The sequence below is a fragment of the Amphimedon queenslandica genome, unplaced genomic scaffold (genome assembly GCF_000090795.2).
Source record: "Amphimedon queenslandica unplaced genomic scaffold, v1.1 AMPQUscaffold_13312, whole genome shotgun sequence".
In the NCBI taxonomy this organism is placed as follows: Eukaryota; Metazoa; Porifera; class Demospongiae; order Haplosclerida; family Niphatidae; genus Amphimedon; species Amphimedon queenslandica.
Window position 1 is genome coordinate 90,647 of NW_003546452.1, and position 17,767 is coordinate 108,413.

Consider the following 17,767-nt stretch of genomic DNA (forward strand, 5'->3'; position numbering starts at 1 on the left):
CATATCAAATTCCAGAACAGTTTCGATAGTATTACATTAATCGGGGTTGGGGTATTTTTCATCAAAACAACGACTGAAAAGACTTTTGCTCCATTTTGAAGTATGATGTGCAAGAGTTCCTAGATCCTTTAATTTAATTAAAATATTTTTTTGCTACAATAGAACTATGTAACGTACCTTTTGATTAAATGTAGAGGCAGCAATACTTTCTTCCATGGCAGTAATTATTACTTTCACTACTGTGTTTGCTTCATCTTCCTTAAATAATGATTTGAAAGCTTCAATAAGACTAGTTAGCTTTGATATCTGACAAATTTTTTTGCATATCATTTACTAATAAAATTATGCTTACTTTTTTAACACGTTTATACACTAATTCCCCTACAATTTTCTGCCATTCATTGGAGTTTTCATTGCATTTTATAAAATTCATCCAAAACTAAATTATACGGAAATTGTCAAAATGATACTATTTTACAAACTTCGTGCTCTTTTTGATAATCAAAACTTTTCCCACCAAAAGATAGACTTTCCATATGAGCACAAACCAATTCTTGTAGCACATCAATAAATACTACAAGTGATTTATGTGAAGCTGTTAGGGTAAACATGGTCTTGATGCAAACAGCAATAAAATTCTTTGAGCTTTTTTGAATTTTTCCTCGTAATGATGACACCATGAAGGATAACGCTTCTTTGTCACCAGGGCAAGAATGCTCACTAAAAAATGTTATTACATTTACATATAATTATAAGTAGTTACCTCTTCACATTTGGCAAAAGCTTTTCAAATGCTTCAAGGGCCTGCAATTGTAGCTAAATTTTATTTACATAAACACAAAATACTTTTTTGTCAAATTGATTTGTGCTTGCAATATGCAAACTAACTCCAACAAAGATTACTGGTAGTGAAACATAGCTCAATAAAACAGAATACTGTGAAGGAGGACAAATAACAAATAAAATAGCTTGGAGTTTAGCATCTCCTTTCAAATGTATCAAATCTAAATCTCTTAAAACGTCTTGCATTCTCCTAAAACAAAGTAAACTGATAACACAGGCAGTTAGGCACATTTACTCAAGTTTACCATATTTTTTGTGGGCAAAGACACTTGGAAGTCTCTATCAAATCTATGATAACATCTGGCTTCACATCCAGTTCAGTAAAAGGTTTTGTAGGGTGGGGATCAACAAACCAATAATACAATGGCAATGCTTTTATGAAGTATACTGATGATAAAATATCAGGTTTAGATGACTCAAAATAATTTTTTACTGCCAAGAAGATGTCTTTCAATAGCTTTCTAATGAAATAACATTGTTTAACTACAAAATAATTAAAATACAAACTTCATTAAATCCAAGTGTTGGAACTCTTGAATTATTTCAAATTGAAAACATTTTCTAATATTATTTTCACTTTCATATGCCACTTGTAATGACGACAATACACTATCAATAAAATCTCCTGACAGCAAGTGGGAATCATTAATAAGGCAAACCAAAAAGTGGCACAAAACAATATACTGAAGAATGCATTGAGAATTTCGGTTATTTAAAACTTTCTTTATTTCCTCAATAAGAACCTACAATTAAGCATACTACAGATGAAATAATGGTGAGAGTTTTCATTGGCAATTTGTTAGAAAAATACATAGAAGTTTCTACTTTGAAAATTTTTCAATCAAGTGTCGAGCATATAGACATCTTCAGGTGAGATTGACGGTGGCCTATGAATATCATTACTGTTTATTACGGTATCCACCTACGGTGATAAGTGGCCGCCATTTTGGACGGCAAGATTCAATGGAGGATGAATGAAGAAAAGGCAAAACTGATTCTTTTCGTTGGCATGGAGCTTTTTCAAGCTACAAAAGCTGGTTGGAGGAAAGAATGGTCACTGCTAAGCATCTCCTAAAAGAGATTTGGTGCAATATGAAGCATATTCTTTAATAGAGCTTGCTTTCTGCATTAGCCCATTCATACTCCATAGAAAGTTGCCGTCCACGAAAATTATTTCAGAGTCAGCCAGGCTCAGTCACGCCCCTTGCCGTATATCATTCTTTGACGTAATTCATTCTCACCCAAAGAGGTCTATATGTGTAAGTTGAACTAAGTATAAACTGCCAATATTAACTCTATGCCAATGCTTCATCTTACATACTGGTAATGTGCATGCTAATGTCACACACTCACCATTTCAAAAGTTTTTCCAGAAGGGTTCAAAACCATGACCTGATTTCTAACATCCCCAGTGTTTACTTTTATAGAATACTTCAGGGACTTGTATACTCTTGAAAGCTTTAAATACATAGTCACAATCTCATCAGGAGGAAGATGTTTTTGTGTCACATAATCTCCTAGATATAATCTAAAACAAAGCTCAACTTCCTTTTTTCTATCAGGTTCCTTAAAGGCTGTAGTATCAAACAAAAACATAACAGAAACAAATTTTTCCAGTGTTCCCTTTACTTCCTGAGGATAAATAATTGGATCATATATACAGTACGAGTTTTCCAATAACTCATCTCCTACGTTTAAAAATTAAATGGTATTGTGTGGGGAAGTCATTATAATTTTTTTTTAAAGTTAGCTTACGAGTAGGAAGAATACGTGCCCTACAGCATTTACTGCAATCACTAAAAACAGCTTGACGAATATACAGCAACTCTTCCAGATTGACACCAGTAGAAAATATAAAATACTTGTAATAAAGCTTTCTTCCTAAATATTTTTCATCAAATGTAACTTTTGATGTCATAACAGCACAATTATGTTTTCTCCTAAGAGGCATAATAATTATCAAAAAGTAAATCTATGCAATACTAAAAACTCACTCAGTTGTAATAAACTCAGCCTGACTGCCTTGTGCACTGTCATCAATAATAATGAAATGCAGGGCAACTTTAATATCATCAGTAGAGCTAAATTTTTCCAAATTCAGTAGAACAAAAAAGTCAATGTCAAATGATTGCATGCTACAAATACACAGAATACCACAAAACAATATATAGTACACTGCTAACTTATTAGAATGATCGCGGCTTTGAATTTGTCTCTGTTTTAAATAATAATTATAATATTTACATGTGCATGTAATTGTGACAATACCTGTGACTGCAAAACCATCTCCTCTATAAAAATGAATGGTAGTTAAAACTTGAAATTACATTGGAACATATACCTTCCAAAATATGCTTTACATCCTTAAGCAAATCCTGAATAATAGGAAGCAAATTCACTTGTTCCTTGGAATAAAGACTTTCAAAAAATAATGAAAGGTCCCTAGAAAATATTGAACTAGCATATCCTTTAGTTAGCAATACTAAGCAATCATAAAGATCAGAGCAAGCATTAAATAGAAAATTAGCCTATTAAAATAATAATGAATTAGTATGGGTACATTTTAAACAATAAGAAACCTTTGCAATAGTATCTTGAGTCCATGCATTTATATTGATTTGTGGCAGTGAAGAAACATTTTGCAGGTTTTCAATAGATTTTCTACACAACAAAACAACATCAAAGCTTAGACTAGGATCTGAAATATAAATAGAACAAAATCTCTTCTTGGCCATAAGAAAATCTCTTCTGTATAAAGAATTACTGGCATTAAAACTTTGATACATAAAACAAACCGTAATTCCCAATTCAAGTTAAAAAGTAAATTTTTCAAGACTTTAATAGAATTACTATCAACATTAAGCATGCCAGTGGTTAACCATGAATCCTGACTAGGAGCTCTTAATTTCATACAATTCTCAAGAAATTGAACATAGACCTACGACAAATCAGTGCATTATTCTATAACAATGAAATACAAACTTGATAACAATTAGGTACAAAATCATTCTGAAATTCTTTTATATTAGTAGCATGAAGCAAAACACTTCTTACAGATACAACTCCATCAAGAATACGAGCCTTATCATGTTCAAAGGTATTTACCTAATAAAGTATAATTATCTCAAAACTAGGTTTTTTTCAATACCACAGTGATGCATTCCTTTGGGAGGATATCACGCATGGATTCCAACATAAATACTAGCTGTGAAAGGGTTTGATTAAGCTGTAATGAAACCAAGATGGTAAACTTATATTAAAGATTTTTCTTACAAATATGCTCCTTTCTTGATGAAGTGTAATAACATGTGAGCACCAATCTATTAATGTCGCAAATGCAATATACTTGTAGTCAACAAAATTTGTGGCCAAGCTCCATTTATAAAAACCATTTACCTATAAAAATTGTTTACATACCGCATAGGGGTTATATTTCACTGGAAATAAATTTTGCGAATTACGCATTTTCATTAAATTCGCGAAATTAAATTCCACAAAAGAGGTGTGGCACACTAGTAAAAATGGCTGCAGAAGGTAGGATTCGCGAAAATTTATACCAACAAATGGCAAATCTGGACAAATTCGCGAAATTTTATATCAACAAAATAAAACTCCTATACGGTATAGTATCAGGACAAATACCGTATAGCGAAAAATTTTAGAGGGAATTAAATTTGGCAAATTGGTGTTTGATAGCCATTTGCCAAAATAAAAATTCATCATTTTCAGCCATGATGTGCATGCTCAATGGCACGTGGCCACAAATTTGCCACATTAAAATCTGCCAATTACATGTATATTCACCAAAATTTAGCAATTCGGCAAAATTTACTCTCTCCAAAATTTTCAGCTATACAATAAGAAATATAAAACACAAATTTTAATTTTATCAAAAATCACACAATATAAACAATAAAGGATTAATCAATCAATCCCTTAGTAAATGTAACATAAATTTTTAGACTAAAAGCATGCATGCTCATAACATCATTACATGAATTAAAAGTAACAAGACTTACAACTTCTAGCAGTGGTGTTATTTCTGAGTTTATATCTAAAAATAAGTTACAAAGCTGGTTAATTGTAGAGCAAGGTTGTAGTGAACCAATTTTAACTGACAGAGATAACTACCAATTAAACAATAAAGACCAATTATATATATATATATATATATATATATATATATATATATATGCACTGTATGCTGTACCAATTTTTGAGACAGATTAGTTACACAAACAGAGTAAGATTGCTGAATCCTACATGTTTCAGACTCAGTTCTTAAAAGTAAAAGTGGCTCTTGTCGCATAAGCATAAATTTATGCTTATTTTGAATTATAACCTAAATAAAATAAAATACAATGGTTAAATGTTAGAAGGTCATATGTGTCCATGGTAATTAAGATAATTTTGAATACTTTTGTAAATTTCGATTATAACACCAGGCAGGTTTACAAACAGTATGCCAGCTTTCAATATAAAATTATACTATGGACAAGATTAATGGCAATTTTGGCATTTTTATAGCCGTGTGCAAAAAATATACTATTTTGAGCCATTATAAACATCATGCACATGGCTAAAAAAATTATAAATTAAAGCTGCCAAGACAAAAAACTTAACAATTTATTTCTCTAAGATTGCAAATTATTGGTACACACCGTACAAGCTTAAAATTTCATGGGGTATTTAATTTTGTGGATCTTGCAGGTGATTTCTTAAACCACAATAATTAATACTGTGGAAATACTCATGCACTGCAAATGCATTTAATTCCAGTGCCCTCAAGATTAAAAATTAAGACTATTCCACAAAAAAAATTTTATACCCTCAAAATTTACTACCTGTATACACAGTAGGTTGAGCAAGAAGCCCATCATACTTACTTCAGACTCCAGAAAAATTGATGCATCTTTCCATGAACTAAGAATATTTTCTAGTTCATAAATATTACTTTGAATAAGTTTACAAGGTTTTGCAACTGGCTTCTCATCTCGTATCCACAGAACAGCATCTTTAATATATTTTTGGAGGTTCTGAATTCGCTTGTCAACATCAAAGCACTGTCTGTCCTATAAATAAATCGAATTTGTTTAGTTTTTAGGATTATAATGCAAACATGTAGTTTTAAAAAGATTTGGCATACAAGTTGTTTCAAAAAATGATACTGTAATTGGTCAAAAAATAGTGGAAATAGGCATTATACATGTAATTTAGCATTAAGCTTAAGTGCAATTTTGATTTTAATCAAATTCTATCAATGAAATAATACATGGGCATGTTCTTTCCATAAATATATGGAAGTATTTAAAGTTTTTTGTTCCTTACACATGTATGAGATTTAAACAATAATGTAAGTGTTAAAATTTTAATTCCAACCATAATTATGTTAATTTTGTAGCCTCAGGAACTTTTGCATGCTAAAATGAATATTATTTCAAAATTAGTTTGTACTGGCATTTTCATTCACCTTTTGTCAATTATTAAGTACAAAGTTGATTGAAGCCATATCAATAGAGCACGCATTTTTTTACCAAATTAATTTTTTTGCAAAATTTGTATTTTGCATAAATTTATAAAACTATAATGTGTGGCAAATTAGAAGATTTGCAAAATTTTTAATCTGAAAAAACTGGTAAAATTGATACCCACTAAAACACTGCAAATCCTAATAATTTCAAGCACAAAGGCTTTTTTAATGCTCCTAGTAATACTGGATATTGCTGAAATTATGATCAAAGGGGCTGAATAACTTTCTATGAGGCTTAACTGGTAGGCCATATTTTTGAAAAAGTCCCTCATCCTGCTAAATACATCACTGAGCGAAATGTCAATGTTTTCGGTACAAAATATAGACCAATTGGCGCTAAGTATATTCAATAGAACTTTAAGTATATTCATAGTGATACCCTAACAAAATAAAATTTATCTACCACCATTTTGAAGTCCTAGTTCCAATAATTGTCTATGGAGTCATCATGAAAAGAGAGTATTCTCCAAAATCTGCTGTATTTAATAGCAATCTTGCTACTGCTTACGACCATCCATGCATCATCCAGTGTCCAGAGTTGGCTCATGGACTTTAATAAGAGCCATTAGGACATATAGAAGCAAAAATATTGCTTTCTCCCATTCTACTCTTAGTTAACTATGACTCCAAAATGGCGGTAGGAAAATTTTACTTTATTTACGGTATCAGGATCAATATATTAAAAAATCTATGAGCATATTTAGCACCAACTGGTCTATATAACTGTCACCAAAATTTTAAAACAAACCTTTTAAGGTCACAAAATAAATGCAGAAACACTATACATGATTTTAACCACAACTACTTGTCCTTTGACTCACATCTATGTATGATCCAAGTAAGATTATATTATAACAAAACTGCCTTAGCTTTCCTTCATTAATGAAAGCAACCAGACTCAAAGCATTTGTATCTTCTGGGTTAGTAATACTTTTAAAATAGTTTAAGGAACTTTCAACTTCTTTCCAAACACTTGATTCCTACAAAATATACAGTCTTATACATGTATAGGAAACCACAAAATTCATTTAAACTACCTACCTACAAACAAATTAACCATTGTAATGGACATACAATTTGTAATCTTATTTGTATAAAAGTGGTATGCTAATACCTAGTAAACCCCACAATATTAATGTTGCTCCTTGTCTTGCTGTAGCAGAAAAGGGTGTGGTGCCAAGAAAGGTATATGTAAGTATAACAGTGACTGCCACTATCTGATTTTTATCTGATTCCTTACTATTGTTTTTGCTTTCCCTATTTCTAACTTAATATGTCATGTGCATTGCTGTTGACTTAATTATCAAACCATTATGATACCAAGTTCTAAGACCTGTATTCAGACACCAAGGTAATTTTTTCATTTCCCAGATTATATTTCCATGACAAGCCTTTAAAAAATTACAAAATCTCCTTACAACCCACTAAAATAGACACTTAAAAATCATTAACTGCTGGACACCAACAATAGCTACTCTATAGGCAGGAATGATGAAAAAAGGAGAAGGAAGGTACAAAAGTTTAGGATTTTCTTTTTTTTAAAAAATAAATTTAAGAGTCATGCTCTATATGGCATGGAAATTAAGAAAGACTGGCCACACAAAGTAACCCACTATATTGAATTTAGAATGTAGATAAGTAAGTGTATCTTATATCTTAGTGATGATGTGCATCAAAGGTACTGCGTGCACTATAACCCAGCAAGACCACAGGAGTGCATGATCTAAGCCACCCACAACAATGCTTTAACCCACCCACAATGATGTTATAAGCCACCCACAATTCAATCAAAGATTTTTATTACTATTTTGATAAAAAACAATTATAATTTTTTATAGTCTTGATGGACTTGTGCAGGATTACCGATTACACGAAGTGGGCTGTAAAAAATTTCATTGATTGGAAAACCTCTTATAAAGGTCGTCATTCCAAGGAGCCATGCCCTGATGATGTATTGTGTATTGCTTTTTCGTTTGGATCAGCATCTTTGAATGGGTGTACAATTAATGTATCAAGGTGCTTAAGATGGGAGTATTTTTAGGTACAAAACAAGCTTGGTATGTCCACAAGGACTTCTTGGGCTCACAAATCTCTCTCCATCTGGTGTTTTGTCCTCTAATGACACTTCTATCTCTTCTTCTAGCTTTGGCACTATTTCCATCCCTTTTTCAGGTACAGTTTCCACTTTTTTATTGTCTGATACCTTACTTCTTCTCAATCTCATGCTCACAAGCTCCCAATCAGTATTATTATTCAATGTCCAGCACGTGGTAAATCTCCACATGTGTGTACGCAGAGCCTTTGATGTTTGTCATCCTGACATAAGCAATTATAACAGTCACCTCACCCTTAGGTGCACGCGCCCTCGGGATCGGTGACTGCAAATTAGATACATCAATCCTAGCCATCATGTGTTATAAGTATTACATACACTTACGTAGTCTTGTTAATTTGTGATGATGTTTTACAAGAGTAAAATGATTTTATCCAGTGTTCTTACTAGGATTTTTCTTCAGTGGGGTGGGTATGGCCATAATTTTTTGCCTTATGTTGGAACTAATTTAAATTTTTGCTGTTAAAGTAAAGCAAGGCTTCCAGTTGCAACACTCAGTAATATAATCATTCCTTTCTGTAGAAAACTGGTCTATTGAGTAGTTTATGTAATAATACTAAAAAATAAAGTGGTGCATAAATAATTCTATTGGCTACCAGGTGGAGCAAAACTCAATCCAGGTGGTACTGTTACACCTGAAATCTGAAAAAGGCCAAGAAAGTACAATGATTTTATCTGTAAAAATTCACCAGTGGTTACTTCAGATTCACTGACTACATTAATACTGATACTTTCAAAACTATATCTGTCGATGCTCATGTTGGCTGGCATGTTTTACATCAAGTCACAAGTGCCTTTTCTAAAGACTTTTGCATTTTGGATACCTTATTAATTACATGCAGCAGCTAAAACAATATAGTTGAGTAAGAAAGATGTCAATAAAAGCAGTCCAGAGGATCCTTGTATATACAAACCCCAAGGCTAATTATCATGACCACTAACTATACCATGTATGCCATTAAAATAATATTATAATGATATTCATTACAGATACTAATAAATTAAGTGTCACACCCACTGGATGGAGTCTAAACAAGTATGGATAATTTCATCATCCAAAGCAAGCCTAATTCCAAGGTCATTAGGCTCCCAACTGTTGCAAAACACTTAACAGAGAAAACAACTGGTACTAACTACTAAGAGTGAAATATAGAAATAAACATGCAGATCCAGTGATGTGGTAGATGCAGATCTAAAGCTTATTTATTCTTTCTTATATATAATGCTTTTTGTTTTTCATTAGTTTGAAAGCAGAAAGCTTGAGGTCAGCATTCAGCAAATACATTGCTAGTATCTCTTGCTGTCCAGTGTGGGTGGCTATACAATATATACAGTGCAATTAGTGATTGTGATAATTAGCCTTGGGATGGGTTATTCTTTGGGATGCCAGTGACACTGTGGCAGTCTCAAGAATGACAATTCTGGCTCTCCTTGAATGTAAGTTCTAAGTCATAAAGCATCTAATGGACTGCGTTTAGCTCAATAAAGCATGTTTTGGGGCAAAATAGCTCAACTTAGCTTGTGGTAGCCATTGCATTTTAACTTAACGAAAACCTTGTTGATAGTAATACATAGTCTCACCCCACCCCTTTGCTACCTGCGGAGAAAGGATCTGGTAACACTGCCATCTAAAATTTGTGCAAAGAAGAATATGTGGTTGGCTCTACATCATGTGACAAGGAGACCAGATCAGTCAAGATAGCTGAAACAGATGCTTTGCAGCAAAGATAAGATGAGGATAGAGTTTCTTGGATATCTCTTGCAGATTTGAGAGCAGCAAATCTTCAAAGAGTGCCCCAGTATTTTACTTATTATTAATGACATTTTATTATAAACACGTGACAGCATTATTATGTCATAAGTGCGATGGCGTTGCTGTAGTAAACAGGACAGTAATGGTACTCTTAAACCTTGAGAAAGAAGTCCAGGAGGCATTATAGGCTCCTTCCTTTCTTTTTGTCCTCATTCTTCCTTTTTTGTCTTAAACAGAGATCTTCCATCATATGACTGCTTGTCCTACACAAAGGGGGTGTCACTTGCATATAGCCTCTAGTTACACTTGCGACCGCAATCAAAAGCTTTGATCTGCATAAGAAGACCTTTGACACCTTGATTTACAGGCTTGATTTCCCTTGATGCTTGATTTTGATGATCTCACGTGCATGCACAACTAATTAAAAATTCATAGATCTGCATAATCAAAGATATATGGAAAATATACATATCTTGATGCCTGCTATAGACTGTCTTGATCCCTTGATCACAACCTGATTGTCCCTTTGATGTCTTGATTTTGATTTGATCGCAGTCACAAGTATAACTACAGGCTAGATGCAAGTGGCACCCCCTTGCTACATGTGGTTCGAGCAATCTGATCGGGACGCCACATTCTCTGGCATGAAGCACACATTTTAGATAGCAGTATCTCCAGACCCTTCCTCCACAGGTAGCGAAGGGGCGGGGTGAGACTAAGTAATACACAGCTCTCAATTATGCTGGAGCACATATGTTTTTACATGTATCAATACATGGATATGGTAGCTTACAAGTAAGGTCTTAATAATAACTAGATCTAATCCATGTTTATAATATTAACTTTAAATTTATCTGTTATTCTTGAAATTTCGCTAATTTCAGGTCGATTTTCAGACAAGGAAGTTACAATCCCCAAAGCCATTTCAATCTAGTAAAAAATAAAAATATATAAGAAATAGCTCTTTCCATCTCGAAATGATATTTTATTTACATCATCATTCACTTTCTTCTTTTGAGCGGCTTTGTTATCGACCGTGAAAGAGTGAGAGGACATGACAGAGTTATCTCTTCGTCGAGGTCTTCGTCTACGTCTATTAGGCTACGACGTGTTCTTAATTGGCTTTTTATAAAAAAAAATTCAGTTCCCCGCGGGCAACCAAAATAATAGTCCTGATCGGCTACGACTACGACCAGCTACGAAGAACCATAGTTAGCGAACATGGCTCAAAAGGGTCATCAAATCAAGCAGCAACCTATAGAGGAGAGTGAAGACGAAGAATATGAACAGCAAGCCCTGATTTTTCAGTATCTATCTAAATCTAGAGTAAACAAAGACACATTGTGGAGCGTTATCATTCCCCATATAATGTCAATGGGTTTTTCCACTGTGGATGACCTTCAAGACCTTGAGATGAAATATCTCGACAATAACGGTGATTAGACTCTTTGTATATCTTTTTATGTCATATTTTAATTTAAAGATATTACACCGCTAGACAAAGATAGAATCATAAAGGTGGTCTCATCATCAAAAAGTTTGGAAGCTTTTACAAATCAAGTGTCAAAAGCGGCACAGCAAGATAAAGAAGACACAATATACATTCGTTACATTCTATGCAGCAGAGATCTATTCTCAAATGATATCAAGGAGTCAACAATTGAAGATATTAAGCGTACCACACCTCTTAAAGATATAATAGCTGTCATTTATGATAATAGTAATGTAGCAGCTAATGAGGTGGCTGAGTTGTATTCTGGTGAAGGATATCCACTACACAGCAATGAACTGACTAATGAAGGTGAGAATGCAGCATTTGGTTACTGGATGCTTTTGTAAATAAAATGGGTGGGTGGTTTGACCTTTATACCAGCCCTCAATTGTTCAATCAAATTTTTTTAATTTTTTAATAGAATCATTGATGAGGTGGGGTATTGATGATGGTGACCTTTTTTATGTCCTAATAAGAAAAAAAGATCAGCCTGGACAGCTACAGTTTGCTACACTACCTAAAGTTGATTATGACATAGGTAAATTTGCAGTAGTATTTTGATTTAATAGATCTAAGTGTTAATATTATCTATGATTTGATTCTTTTATAGGTCAGGAAAGCTTTATAGTAGAAACACCCTTTATGAAAGACTTCACTGTTAATGCTTATATTGATTCTGATTCACCTGAAGACATAGCACAGAAAATATATAGTATCACTAATATACCAGTACCATACATGAGCTTATATGTAAGGTGTGAATGCTTCTGTTACAATGAATGGGGATGTATTACTGTAATTTTTAGGAAAGGTTGTCATTTTGGAAAGCTTAACACATTTACAGAATTGAATGATGATGATATTATTCGTGTTGTTTTACGCAACCCACAAGAAGTAGCCACTCCACGGTCACGTCATTATGGCAGTCGTAGTTATAATCCTTTGGTACCTCAAACAAATGAAGGGATCTCCAAGTTCTTTTCAATTTTAAAATTTTTGGTAAGATTATAAAATAATACTTTATACGTGTAAGTCTATATACTCATTAGTGTTCAGTGCAGACATACAATAAGGAATATAAATTTGAGAAGCTCCTGTGTTATATGTTGAAAATAACAGAGTTCCCACCACTAGTGCATGCTCTTTATACGTTAAAGGAACAATCATTTTTAACTATAGCAGGATGGGTAAGCAATTATTGATTTTTTATCAAGCATAATATATTCATTTATTTCACAGACTGCACTTATTGAGGGCTGCTACTGTCTTTTTAAAGCTATTTTAAGTCACCAAATACATGGTAACAATATGTTTGCCTCACTATGATAACCATTGTTTGTATAGTATCTGATGATGAAGTGTTTGAGTTTTCTGATTACACTTGGGGATTACTAATACATTTGTCTAAAGTAAGTCATTCATTAAGTGATATCAGCCAAACAGTATCATCCAGCCAAACAGTATCATTCATGTGTAATGCTCACTTCCAAGCATTTAGCAAATTCATTATTAACACTTATCCTATGAATAATTATTATAGGAAATAACCGAAATTAATTGTGTTGAATTCAATCAAGTGTCTCTTGTGTGTCCATTATCAGAGAAGAGGATACAAACACCAATTCATGTAGTCAATAACTCTGACCTGGGACCCTTTGATAAAACTAACATACTCTCAGCACCACAAAGTAACAATTAACACTTCTATTTAATAATTAACCTTATGTGCACGTAGGCTTGTCAAATTATGGAATAGATTTTGAAGTGACAGGTGACATTTTAATAGAAGATGAAGATACAGCTCGATACCTTATGTATTATCCTTGGGAAAATGATGACAAAATATTTGTGTGGGAAAATCCACCTAAACCAGATATATCTATGTCAGTTAAGATCTGTAGTCCATTTTTATTATTACTATAAACTTTAGGACATGTAAGAAAGTATGTGTGCAGTATAGTTTGGATATGATAACTGACTCTTTGTCTGAATTGTGCATTGTTCATCCTCATGGTCTGTTTGCTGGAAATGAATGCTTGACATATATAAATAGAGGTACTTTACTTTATATTACATTTACATACATTTTGTTGAATTACTTTACCTCTTAGGTCAATTGGTATATTTTCTTGGTGCTGCTAAAGGCACAGATGAGAAGCGTAGATTATATAACCCTGTTTCCAGCAATGAAGAGTACATTTTATCACTCTCTAAAGCTGAATTAATGACTATTGGACAGTAAGATTATAAATAATAATTCACTGGTAGTTAATTGTAATTCTGTAGTCAACAGTTAAAGGAATTTGTATCACATGATTTAACAGCTAATTTAAAGGCTATCAGTGGTATTTATAGTCCACAGGAACTGACTATTACAAGGTAATAGTTTACAAGTGATGAATATTATTAGAATATTCATAGATTGTCAGCTGTCATAGAGCCACAGGAAAGCATTCAATGGGAACCTGAAGAAGCCATTGTTGTAAGTCATGTGTTTGGCAGATACATGTACAACAATTTTTTTACTAACAATTGCCATGCTTTTTTTGAACTACAACGCCTGCACTATTTTGTCTTTTGTAAGGTTTTACTCGACCACAGTGGCTCAATGGGCAGTGCAGTATATTCAGAGTATGTTAATCTTTGTATTAATGTACTTGTACTTTAAGTAAAATTAGGTTGCCAAATTTGAGAAGAATAGATGCTGCTAAAGAGTTATTTAATGCTTTTGCTACAAGAACACAAGCTTATAAACTGCATCATGCATTTGGCCTGACTGTATTTGATCATGGTGTAGAAACAACATTAGCATTGACAAAAAATGTAGAAAATTTTGAGGTATTTTAAAATGACTGTCAGATTGTATAAAAATGATTTGAAACAGGATAGCCTAAAAGGAGTTGAGCCAAGTGGAGGTACAGAAATTCCTACTGCTATAATAAATGCTGTGACACAACTTTCAAGATACAGTTGTATGAAGTACTAATTTGTATAATAGTGTCTGAACACAATGAGAATTTTTACAGGAGAATACTTTGTTTAACTGATGGTGATTATGATGCATCATATGAATCTGCATTTAATTTTGTTAAAGTAACATAGAAAATACAAGTAATTTATTTAAAATAATTTTAGGCATATAATGTCGTAGTGGATACTGTATTACTGATGGAAGCTGATGTCACTAATAAACTGAAAGCTCTTTCACATGCCTCAGGTACAATGTGCATGTATGTCTCTGTAGATGTACAATGTATAGTAGCTACATGCATGTAACTTTAGTCAAATATGCATGCATTCTATTCTTCAAAACAAACCTCAACCCGATTTGCCAGTGTTATGCATGAGCACTATTAGTATGTTTGTCCTTTGAAGGTTTAGTTATCTATAGACTAAGGTTAAGACTCTTATTTATTCTAAAAAGGAGCTCTAACTTACTTGTTAAGAGCTCATCAAATTGCAAAAAATCTCACTTTTTGGTCCATAATGCATTTTTTTCAGTCACAAAATTAGTACAATATTTGAAAGCTTTGTATATTTATCTTTGAAAGTTGACAGCTGTAATAAACCTTTAAGCTACATTTATAACCTTTGTTTGACAAAATCTGCCATTTTGTTTTATTTAAGACACATCTAATTGCCAATTCAACATTTTGAATTTTTACCAGTTATTATATATTCTTGTGTCAATCTTTCAACTGTAAGGAAGACTGTACTCCTTATGTACATGTACATGTAGGTGGAGTATGTATTCGTCCTCGCTCAATGCAAGAGGCTTTAAAATTTTTTGAATTGGACTCTGTACTCTCATTGAGGGAAAGACAACTGTCATATTCTTATGCTGGAGTAAGTTAAGCAATTTCATCTCTTAAATCTTAAAATCTATTCTAGCAACCATTGCATAGATGTAGTTATACACAATTCGAAACTGAAAACAGTTTTAGATCCAAACACCAATTGAGCTATCAACAGCTGCAAACAATAACAGTTAAAAGGTGTCAAGTTAATTACCATTGTTCCATGTATAAATATAATACTGCCTGCATGTAGTTACATTGACAGAGATAGAACTGCTTTACAATCAAACACATCTTCTAAGCAAAGAAGAATTTTGAAAGAAATGAGGGACTTTTTACATAGTCCACATGATGACATAAGAATCTATCCCTGTGATACTGAGTGAGTACATTGTTACAATATTGTTTTCATGTCTATGCATGTACAATTAGTTGCAACAAGTGGAAAGTTTTAATGAGAGGACCCCAAGAGACCTGCTATGAAAATGGTGTGTACTACATGTACACTACATGAATATTATTTTATCTCACTGCCCATAAATTTACTTGGCAGGTGCCTTTGTTCTCGGTATTGAATTTCTTGAGGGATATCCCAGTGTACCACCAGAGGTCAGATTCCTGACGCCAGTAAGTGTACATACACATGCAACCATACATGTGAGCGTATCTACACATCATGACATGCACGTGCAATGAACGTGCTTTCATACAGGAATAAGAATACTACACTACTACATATGTATAATGTACATGTATATGCATAACCTTATTACATTGTATGTAGTGTGTTATGAGAATGCAGTTCAATAAAATAACAGTGTATTTTGATAACTGCTGGCACAATTCTTGTAGATCTATCATTGTAATATCAGTTCCAGTAGTGGTAGGATATGCCACAGTATTCTGGGAGAGGCCTACACTCCAGCTACTAGTGTGAAGGATATATTGTGTCACATATATGGGCTACTAATGTCACCTGATCTTGACAGTCCATTAGACAGGTATATTGTAAATTAGTTGTTTATACTTTATACACAGGTATTGTGTACATGTAGACAGGGATGGTTTGATGTACCTTGTAAATGTTAGGAGAAGCATATGGGCACAGAAATGGTACTACATAAAGTCAAACTGCTATACCAAATACCACTAGATTTAAGGGATGTAATTGGTATGCTAGCTTTAGAAGCTAAAACAGTTGTTGTTTGAGCTATTAGCAAGTGTGGGCACTATTTTTACCACAAGTTATTAGTTATCTTTATCTCTCATTACAGTACACTAGCAGATGAGTTTGGGTATCTTAGGCACAGAGAAGAGGATCTAGATAAAGACATTGATTGGTACGAGTATTTCCATGAAGCAGATGAATATTTTAGAAAGGCCCAGTCACATGTACGTACTCATGCTATGAAGTCTTTTGATGCATTACACTTAGTAAGATAATTGTAGAATTATAACTATAATTAATATTATTGTTGCAGGAATTATCTGCTGCATACTGAACATGGACTATAATAACTTTGCTAACACATTAGTATATTGCCCTGTAAACTCTGATAGCTTTAGTAGTTTTTATTACTTGTAGATACCAGTAAATAGATTGTCAATAGCGTCAGTAGCCAACTGTAACTAATAGCTCACCTGCTTGACATAACAATTTGTCACAGTTCATGATTATGAGCTACACTTATGATGTTTAGGTAATATTCCATTTCCATGTAATGGAAACTTATTCACAATAAAGGACACTTCCCAGATAGATACTGTAAATATATTCATGCCTAATACTTGTCTGATAAGTTATTCCTAGTATTTGGCTATTCCTAAGGAATCACATCCAAGTCACGAACACTTGTTATGTACACACTAGGGCTGTACTGAACAGCCCTATAACACATACATGTACACAGCTGTTGACTGCGGCTACTCAGCTACGTGTACATGTAGGAGTAGCCAGACTCCTGACGCCAAAATTAAATGGAGACCAGAATGGATGTACATGTACAATCCACAAGAGTAAGTACACATTAGTATAAAAAAACACAGTTATTGTGTCTTGCAAAACAATGTTACTGAAGATGAAAATACATTCACTGTGCAGTGATAATGCCAGACTGTGGATTATCAAATATTGACAAGTACATGTATAATGTATATGGTTATATTAAAATGGCTAATAATCCTACAAAACATTTTTTAAATACCTTGATTGATGGACAAGTTTGAGCCAATTCTGATA

The 17,767-nt window shown here is 33.2% G+C and overlaps 3 protein-coding genes across 4 annotated transcripts; 1 reads left to right on the forward strand and 2 right to left on the reverse strand.

The window, feature by feature from the left end:
* Positions 1-6: 6 nt before the first annotated feature.
* Positions 7-712, reverse strand: LOC109583314 (uncharacterized). Its single transcript, XM_019998600.1, has 4 exons — positions 483-712; positions 353-439; positions 178-306; positions 7-126 (listed from the first exon to the last, which is right to left on the reverse strand). Exons 1-4 carry the CDS (start codon positions 678-680, stop codon positions 37-39), a joined length of 504 nt encoding a protein of 167 aa, XP_019854159.1. The 5' UTR covers positions 681-712; the 3' UTR covers positions 7-36.
* Positions 713-759: 47 nt separating this feature from the next.
* Positions 760-11,328, reverse strand: LOC109583308 (uncharacterized). The gene is made up of 21 exons (XM_019998595.1): positions 11,233-11,328; positions 11,083-11,169; positions 7,195-7,353; positions 5,730-5,915; positions 5,054-5,185; positions 4,863-4,970; positions 4,117-4,239; positions 3,992-4,069; positions 3,826-3,948; positions 3,639-3,781; positions 3,423-3,591; positions 3,185-3,371; positions 3,112-3,134; positions 3,027-3,058; positions 2,838-2,978; positions 2,599-2,783; positions 2,197-2,531; positions 1,351-1,586; positions 1,089-1,304; positions 847-1,033; positions 760-804 (listed from the first exon to the last, which is right to left on the reverse strand). The coding sequence occupies exons 1-21, from the start codon at positions 11,293-11,295 to the stop codon at positions 760-762; spliced, it is 2,958 nt and encodes a 985-aa protein (XP_019854154.1). The 5' UTR covers positions 11,296-11,328.
* Positions 11,329-11,374: 46 nt separating this feature from the next.
* Positions 11,375-17,124, forward strand: LOC109583316 (uncharacterized). 2 transcript variants are annotated; one of them, XM_019998607.1, is made up of 27 exons: positions 11,379-11,674; positions 11,723-12,040; positions 12,153-12,269; positions 12,342-12,486; positions 12,538-12,730; positions 12,781-12,918; positions 12,971-13,031; positions 13,076-13,140; positions 13,272-13,419; positions 13,467-13,614; positions 13,662-13,786; positions 13,843-13,969; positions 14,018-14,110; positions 14,153-14,213; positions 14,316-14,362; positions 14,410-14,569; positions 14,616-14,710; positions 14,758-14,824; positions 14,867-14,948; positions 15,471-15,577; positions 15,623-15,726; positions 15,782-15,910; positions 15,961-16,016; positions 16,082-16,155; positions 16,381-16,529; positions 16,803-16,962; positions 17,010-17,124. In XM_019998607.1, the coding sequence occupies exons 1-27, from the start codon at positions 11,461-11,463 to the stop codon at positions 17,028-17,030; spliced, it is 3,204 nt and encodes a 1,067-aa protein (XP_019854166.1). In that variant the 5' UTR covers positions 11,379-11,460; the 3' UTR covers positions 17,031-17,124. The 2 variants fall into 2 exon arrangements, with proteins under 2 accessions (XP_019854167.1, XP_019854166.1); XM_019998608.1 differs by lacking the exons at positions 15,782-15,910; positions 15,961-16,016; positions 16,082-16,155; ... (1 more) ...; positions 16,803-16,962; positions 17,010-17,124 and having other exon boundaries at positions 11,375-11,674; positions 15,637-15,725.
* The last annotated feature ends 643 nt before the right edge of the window (positions 17,125-17,767 follow it).

Coding starts and splice junctions, on each gene's coding strand:
- LOC109583316 (XM_019998607.1), top strand. CDS start 11,461: ATGGCTCAAAAGGGTCATCAAATCAAGCAGCAACCTATAGAGGAGAGT. Junction 11,675..11,722: donor GAAATATCTCGACAATAACG/GTGATTAGACTC, acceptor TTTAATTTAAAG/ATATTACACCGCTAGACAAA. Junction 14,363..14,409: donor GGCAGTGCAGTATATTCAGA/GTATGTTAATCT, acceptor AAGTAAAATTAG/GTTGCCAAATTTGAGAAGAA.
- LOC109583308 (XM_019998595.1), bottom strand. CDS start 11,295: ATGTCCTCTCACTCTTTCACGGTCGATAACAAAGCCGCTCAAAAGAAG. Junction 4,240..4,862: donor TAACACCACTGCTAGAAGTT/GTAAGTCTTGTT, acceptor CAATTTTTATAG/GTAAATGGTTTTTATAAATG. Junction 2,532..2,598: donor GGCACGTATTCTTCCTACTC/GTAAGCTAACTT, acceptor TTTTAAACGTAG/GAGATGAGTTATTGGAAAAC.
- LOC109583314 (XM_019998600.1), bottom strand. CDS start 680: ATGGTGTCATCATTACGAGGAAAAATTCAAAAAAGCTCAAAGAATTTT. Junction 440..482: donor ATTATCAAAAAGAGCACGAA/GTTTGTAAAATA, acceptor CGTATAATTTAG/TTTTGGATGAATTTTATAAA. Junction 127..177: donor CCTCTACATTTAATCAAAAG/GTACGTTACATA, acceptor ATTAAATTAAAG/GATCTAGGAACTCTTGCACA.